The 8,091-nt window shown below is 33.7% G+C and overlaps 1 protein-coding gene across 1 annotated transcript in view; it reads left to right on the plus strand.

Moving 5' to 3' along the window:
* Window positions 1-3,314, plus strand: part of SLC30A9 (solute carrier family 30 member 9) — a 66,556-nt gene extending 63,242 nt beyond the window's left edge. Inside the window, 1 exon segment of the mRNA XM_074274514.1 lies at window positions 1,076-3,314. Within this exon segment, the coding sequence (XP_074130615.1) occupies window positions 1,076-1,120 (45 nt within the window). The 3' untranslated portion in view covers window positions 1,121-3,314.
* The last annotated feature ends 4,777 nt before the right edge of the window (window positions 3,315-8,091 follow it).

An 8,091-nucleotide genomic window follows, 5' to 3' on the forward strand; every position in this document is an offset into this window, starting at 1 on the left:
CTTTTATTGGTGAATCCATCTTCACGTGGACATATGTGCAAATAGCACTTACAGGGATAGAGACTGAATCTGTGATTATGTTATATGATTACCCAGGTGCACCCAATGCAGCTTAGCATGTTGTAAAGGTGATGAGAGCTTACATAATTTGCCTGAGGTCACAGAGCCAAGACTTTAATTCAGATTTTCCTTGCCTGTCCTACAGAAATAAACTCAGAATGATTTCTAAATGACCCCCAATTTTCATCCTTTTTGTTAGCATGGTACCCAGATATTTGATTGGAAGCATAGAATGCTCAAAGAAGGGGCTCCGCTCCTGCTTTGAGTTTAATCTTACTCTGAAAAGATGAGATGCTAGGAATGTTTTTAGTAGATTCCTGTTTCCCATGGGAATACATACACACGTAAATTCATACACATGTATGAATATGCTGCATTTCACACAGATCCTCTTCACTTTAAGTTTTTAAATTTATCTTAAAACAGCTTCCCTTCCACTTTGATGATGATGATAATTGAAAGGTATAGAACACTTTATGGTTGTTGTTAAGTCATCTCCATGACTCCATTTGGGGTTTTCTTGGCAAAAATATCAGTTTGCTATTTTCTTCTCTAGCTCATTTTCCAGATGAGAAACTGAGGCAAAATTGGGTGAAGTGACTTCTGGCTAGTAAGTGTCTGAGACCAAATTTGAACTTCCCCTGACTTCAAGCTGAGAACTATCCACTGGGCTACTTTTTGAGAGAGTTACATTTAAAAACTATTTGAATGGATAGCAGAGAGGCTGGCAAATAACCTCATAAAAATTCCTGTGATAAAGCCAAAGTTGGGAGCCAAAGACTGTCTTACAGAAGAACCCAGAGTGATGGAACCACTGATTTAACTTTTTTTAAAAAGTTCATAGATGATCCACTCATAAAGGCATCTTTTTTCCCTTGAAAATGTTCTTTGGCTCATGGATATGATATTTATAATCAGTATTTTAGAGACATAGTCTCAATGAGACTCAAAACAAAAGTCTTTTCTCTTTAATTATGAATAATATGGTGGGTTTTTTTTCTTTTTTTCTTTCTAGAAACTAAATCCTGAACTACGACATGTAGATTTGGAAATATTATAAATTAGATGGAATCTCCTTAGTGAACACTCTTGGAAACAGTTTTGTCCAGAACTAAGAAAACCACAGTGACATCAGCACCTTACCTCCTCTGCCAGCTTTCCTTATGCCGAGGGAGTCAGCACAATGCCGAAGACATTTTGGGGAAAGAATCTTAAGGGAAATATCTTCTATGAATGAGCAATCTAACTGGCCAGAGAACTAAAACTGCTTATTGTTTCTATGTGAGAAATACTACAAGTTAATTTGAAAAATCATGTTTTTTTTGTGTTTCAGTAGATGCATTTTCATTTTTTATTCTTAGTTGCCCATGTTAGCCTTTCACTTTGTATAGTATTTTGCAATCATGTTTTTTTTCTCTTTCTTTATACTAGTAAACATAGATGGAGTCTGTAGGATTATTATTTATAATATTGAGGTTAGTAAATGCTTTACTCTGTCACAGCTTCCCAGTCCTGACCATAATGACATCTTCTAGGTGAGAAGTGTGTAGTTCTTTCTCTTTGTGAAATGGTACTTGGTGTCTCCCTTTGCTTACAGAGCTTAGAATTTCATTTCTACTTGCTTAGTGATTCTTGACCTGGCTGCTGACAACCAACTTTTTTTTTTTTTTTTTTAAATATGGTGAACTGTACATGCTGGGTCCAGGGGTGATGTAGTTACTGGGCTGAATGAAGGCATTCTTGATAGAATATCCAAGAAATGGTAGAGCCTCTATTTTTCTTTGTAGTAATTCTTTTTTTTTTTTCCTTCATTTTTAGTAATATTTATTAATATAAGGAATTGTAACATGTTTTGGGGAATTTCCTAGAAACTATGGACTTGTGGTGGCTGCTTTTTTTTTTTTCCTTTTCAGTAATAACCACAATATGTATTTACTAGGAGAGAAAGTATATATCAAAGTTTTAATGTTCTGTAAACTATATTAGAAATATTTATAATTTTACAGACAGGAAGACATTTTTAATTTATTTAAGCAGAGGCACAACTTATGTAAATCTGAATCGTGGATTATTTTTTATTTTAAATTGAGCCCCTCACCTGTGAAGTGAAACTTCTTATCCCGAAAACTGTGAGTGACTGTCATAATATTGTTTGCATAAATTAAGATACCCGAATTGTGGTTTTCTAATATTTACCAAATGGGCATTCAGCACAGCAAGATTGGTAATAACAGATAATTTAAGCAAATAATTTTCTAATGACTTTGTATGTTGTTGAGGTAAGGTGGTATAGTTTACTAATTGGAAATTGAATAAAAACTGAAGCTGTGTATCTGTTCTCCAAAACAACCAACTCGATATGCACTTTAAAAATTGAGAGGTAAAAGTGAGTGTTGGCCCATGGAAGGCTTGGGACAAAGTGAAATTATAATAGTGATTCCATTGCTAGATAAGCTGGTGCTTTGAAAGAAAAGTATAGCACATGTTTGAAATAGTTTCCAAAAAAGTTATTTGGATTAAAATCGGTGAATTACAGCAAGTTATAGCAGTTCTGGAGACCAAAACATTGATCCAGTGGTTTGCAATGATATTTTTAATCCTAAAATGTCATTTACCAGGAATTATAAGAAATTAAACTGGTATACATTTTTTGACCATTAGTGAACATTGTGTATGCTATGAATTTTAAGTGATATGACATTCCAAAATTTTTTTTTTTTAGGAGCATGAAATTGCACATAATGTATATAATTTTATACCATGTTCATATGGTATCAGATTCTTTGACCCCATTTTTGTTTTTTCTGGTTTTTTTTTTAATTCTAATTTCCACTCTCCTCTCTTTCTCCATGCCTCCCACCAGCTAATTGTTGTCCTGTGTTAAGTGCCATCTGCAAAGAAGCTGGCTGTAATCCAACTTCTATTATAATTTACAAAATTTAACAGAACTAAACATTAGAATTAACCCTTTAAAAATAAGTAAAAGCTCAAGAATGGCATGTAGAAGTTGCTTAGATGACATTTTAGATTCTTTGAAGGTCCTACTACAAAAAGATGAGAAGTGGTATTTTGATTCTTGGATAACTTTTTGTTTTAATCTGGTTTTGGTTGATGTTACACCTCAACATTTTCGTGTTGGTGTTAATGTACTCATCATTGGAGAGCATTAATGATTGAAGGCTGTCACTACTTTTTTCTTTGTTTTTTTTCCCCTCTATTTTCAGGTGGTTTTAAATAAAATTTTATAAGAACAATTTTGAATATTTAAGTATTTAGTAATTTGAGTATTAGAATTTGGTACCAGGAAACCTTAAAAATCACTTTCTCTAAATCTTATTATCTTCATTTTAAGTTTTAAACAAATTAGAATTATATAGTCAGAGAATTGGAATTCTTATAAATTGAGAGATATATAGACAATAGGATGTCTTTTTTTTTTTTTTTTTTTTTTTTAACCTAAAAATGCTTCCAAAGTTTTAGGTTCCCATCAGCTTAACTGAGAAGAACTTAATACTACATGTGAATAATTTGAAGAAATGTCACCTATAAGATAAAAGTTACAAAATATTCATTATCGGGAGGGATATGAGCAAAATAGATTTAATACCTTCAATGTTAATGTACCAATATTAATGTACCAGTTATGATACACGACATAATATGTGTGTATTTGTCATACACATGCATATTTTTTATAAACTTGGTAGTATGTGACATCAGTAATCTAAAATGAGAGATAGGGATTATTCAATTTTGCTTGTAGTTTTGTTTAATTATATGAGCCAAGTCATTCAAGAGTATTTGGATTTTGAGGCAAACCCCAAAATTTTTTTTTTGAGATTTATTTTCAGCATTATAATTCATATTTCCCATCAGATTGTGCAGACTGTCTTAAAGAAGAAAAGATGCTCCTTAGATGTCAGTGATTAGAGTCAAGTAGAACAGGTCTTGCATTGTGCATTGAAGAACAGTAAATTAGACATGGGTAGGCAGGGCGTTCTAGCTGCAAAAGGTTCTTTATTCCTGAGTAGCTTGAGCTGACATCTGGGAACTATCATTAAGAATGGCATAGTTTTTCTTAACTCTTACGAGTTCTTGAGAAATGGCATGATCTTTAATCATAATCTTTAATGTAAGAGTGTACATTTCTACACTATGGTAATAACAAACTTATTTTAAATGGACTATTCAGCCTAATTTTGATTATAGCTTTTAAGACAGCATCAGAAGCACTAGTCTCTTAAGATTCTGGAGAGAGATATGGTATCAAAATCATTAAATATCTGCCAACATTCGGGTCAGGTTTCCCAACGTTATGAATAAAGCTAAACAAAATGACTAAGTTGTCCCAAGTGTAAAATTAATACTTTACTAGGGATTATGATCTATGATCTTTATTGATGTCTTTTCATCATTCAGATAATGATTTCTACTTCCATTTTAAATTTTATAAAATTTACAAGGAAATTGTTTTGAGGTGTCAAAAGTTGGGTACTACAGAAACCTTACAAAAACATTTCAAGTGTACATTTTAGTCCTCATGCAGAAAATGTGATGATTTAGCATTTTATTGTGTGACGATCTCCAATATGCTAAACCATCAGAAAGGAGTGACACAAAGAGTTAAAGGTAAACTGGATACACTTGATTCCGAAGGCATTTCCCATGGATTTGTTAATCCCTATCCTTTTGAATCAAAGCTTTGTAAGGCACTTATATAAAAGGTTTGTCTAAAAGTCTTTATTTTGCAAACAAGTTCACTACCATATCTAAAATCTGGTTTTGTGGAGAAGAGACAATTCTAATTTCTCTTAGTTTGTATTTCATCCATTTGATGTTATTGGTAAAAATAAGTTGGCCATGATGCTTTTTTTTCTCAATAAATGTCATATGCAAATAAGAGGAGTCAACATTTTGATTTGGAATCGGAAAAACAGTAAAGTGTATATTGAACTCTTGTATAAATCGTATGATAACGCACTGATCTCATCTGTTAGTTTCACATGCCTTTTAACTAAGAATCACACATATATTTGTGAGTGAAATTCAGTGGTTTGTAAGGATTTGTGGTTTTCCTCCTGCAAAACAAAATATTGTAACTAATCATGGAGAGGCTTTATGGCTATTTTATGAGTCAGAAATACTGTTATTTATGCACATAGTCATCAGCACAGCATTGTGAGCTTGGAAGGTAATTTCTTAATGCATTACTTTTGCATTTTGAGAGGTCTTTAATAGTTGTAACTTTATTTTCTATTTTGAGATACATCTAGACAGCTAAAAGATAGAAAATATAGATGATATGTTTTACAGAAACCCTTAATACACAAGAGTGCTTTGAGTTTGAATTTTATTTTTTATGTTTAAGGCAGACCTTATTAGAATAATTTAAAGTAATTCAAGGTTTGGGGAAAGTACAGTTGTCTCCTAAAGTTGCAACACAGCTGGTTGAAAAGAGGAACGCCACAAGGTATTATTTATATATTAGAAAACAGGATTAAAAGGCGAATATATGTAGCACCTTCTTTTATTTTTAAATGCTTAGACTTAAGTAGAAAGGAGAAACAGGATAGTAAAGAATTGGGAACAGATCATTTCCTCTTTTTTTGTAGTTAAGATAACCAACTATATTGCATTATTTTAAGTTATGCTTATGTTTTCTCATTTGTAAAATAAGGTGTTGAACTAGATTATCCGTTCAACCTCTGAAACATCTTGGATTAGTTATTTAAATGTGGGAACCAGCAGTTGGAATACCTGGGAACACTTGTAAGCTTAAAGCAATGTTCTTTTATATCAGAAATACATCAGATGGCTAGAAAGCTCTTCTCAGACTCAGTTTTAGATGAAGTTCATCTTATTTATGTGGTGGTTCAGTGAGCAACTGACCCTTAAGGATGTGGATCTGGAATGGACTAGGTAGAAGTAACAGGAGGGAAGGACAGGTTGTTCTTGGTGCAGTAGAGATGTTCCTAAAACGTTACATGCGTGTTGAACATTTCCAAGTCAATTCATGAATTCCTGACTATTGAAAAGAATTCTTCTGTAATAATAATAATAGGGAGCTGTTATGTCACTGGCTAGGGGACTTCTTGATCAGGAAGTCCCCTCTCTCCGTATGGTTCAGCACCTGTTCTGCAAGCTGTCTTAGTGTCTGGAGCAATGAGAGATTAATTGACTGCCCAGTAATAATATTTATATCATTTTTAACATTTGTGTAATGCTTTAGTAGTATTACCTCATTTGATCCTGATAATCTGTAAAGAAACTGCTGTTCTCCCCATCTGACGGATGAGAAAATAGGATAATTGATTGTATAGGTAGACAGCCAGGGTTATATATAAACTCATTATTAGACTTCAAAGGTAAGTCTTCCTGACTCTTAAGACCAGCACTACTTCTACTATACCTGCTAACTTAAAGCAAATAGACATCAGCATCTTTGCTCCCAGGTGAGTCCCCATTCTGAGGAATGGAGGGGACAGTTAACTTGGGGGCAATCTGGGGGCCTCAGTCACTGGGACCCTCAACCAGGAATTCCAAAGAGACCCCTCCCCTGAGTCTCGTCTGTGCCAGTCTTGGGTAGCTTTGAAACCCGTGCTGAAACCCTGCCATCTTAGAACCAGTTTGTTTGTGGATCGGGTAAGTGGTGGTCTTACATTTCCACATTGGGGGCCAAATATTTACTTGTGAGTAATTTGACATAGGTTGTAAGTATATAGTCATGCAAAACACATTTCTACGTAAATCATTCTGGGAGAAAAAAACAGATAAAAAACTCCCAAGGAAAATAAAAAAAACTATCTTTGATCTGCATTTATGCTCCAGCAGTTCTTTTTCTAGAAATGGATAGCACCTTTCATAATAAGTCCTAAAGAATTGGATAGCAAATTTTTTCACAATGGCTTAACTAGATTATGTTCCTGAGTACAATGTTCTCCAGGTTCTGCTCATTTCACTTTCCAGTCTTCGCAATTTTTTCTGAGAGCATTTTGGTCATTTCTTAAAGCACAATAGTATTACATCTTAATCACATATAGCAATTTGGTCAGCCGTTCCCCACTTGATGAACATCCCCTTTCCACCACTACAAGAACTGCTATAAGTATTTTTTCTCCTTTTTTGTCTCTGGAACACAGACCTAGTAGTGGTATTGCATGGTTTATAGCTCTTTCAACAGATTTCCAAATTGCTCTCCAGAATGGTTGAATCAGTGTCTAACTTCAACAATACGTTAATGTTTTAATATTCCCCCCACTTCACCAACATTTGTCATTTTCCTTTTCTGTCGTATTAACCAATTTGACAGGTGTGAAATAGTTTAGAGGTTTTTTTTTAATTCACATTTCTCTAATCAAGTAGTGATTTAAAGCATTTTTAATATGACTATTCAGCTGTGGTCTTTTCATCAGGAATGCTTGGAAGCCCTCTATTTCATTGAATGTCCATTTCTTCCCCCTGAAAGTTTATACTCAATTTATTTACAGTTGAGAACCTACTATGTGCAGAGCATAGTGTGTCTCAATTATTAGAGATGATTTTCATAACACAACTGTATAACTATACTATACATATATATACATATATATATATATATATATATATATATATACATATATATATATATATATTTATATGAAAAACTAATTACAATGTAAAAGATTACATGAGTTCTTTGGAGAAGCTCAACAAAAGCTATGTCATATCTGAAGGGAAAAAAGCTGTTCCGGGGACTTAGGGCAGACTAAGTAAAAGAAAGAAGTGACATTTGAAACAGGTTGTTAAAGGAGGGCAAAAAGCTCAGGGGGAAGAAAAAGTGGGAGAACATTGCAAGTGTAAAAAACAAACATCCTACACAAAGACATGGAAGTGAGTAATCACAAGGTCTTTTCATTGGACAGAGTAGGTGGTGGGAAACTGTGAGACTGAGCTGAAAAGGAAGTGGGGCCAGACTCAGTGGGTGTTGATTTTGGAACTGGAGAGCAGAACTTTGAAGGAGGATTGAAGAATTTAAAGGGTGACTTAGGATTG

This window comes from Sminthopsis crassicaudata, chromosome 6 (genome assembly GCF_048593235.1).
Source record: "Sminthopsis crassicaudata isolate SCR6 chromosome 6, ASM4859323v1, whole genome shotgun sequence".
Classification (NCBI taxonomy): Eukaryota; Metazoa; Chordata; class Mammalia; order Dasyuromorphia; family Dasyuridae; genus Sminthopsis; species Sminthopsis crassicaudata.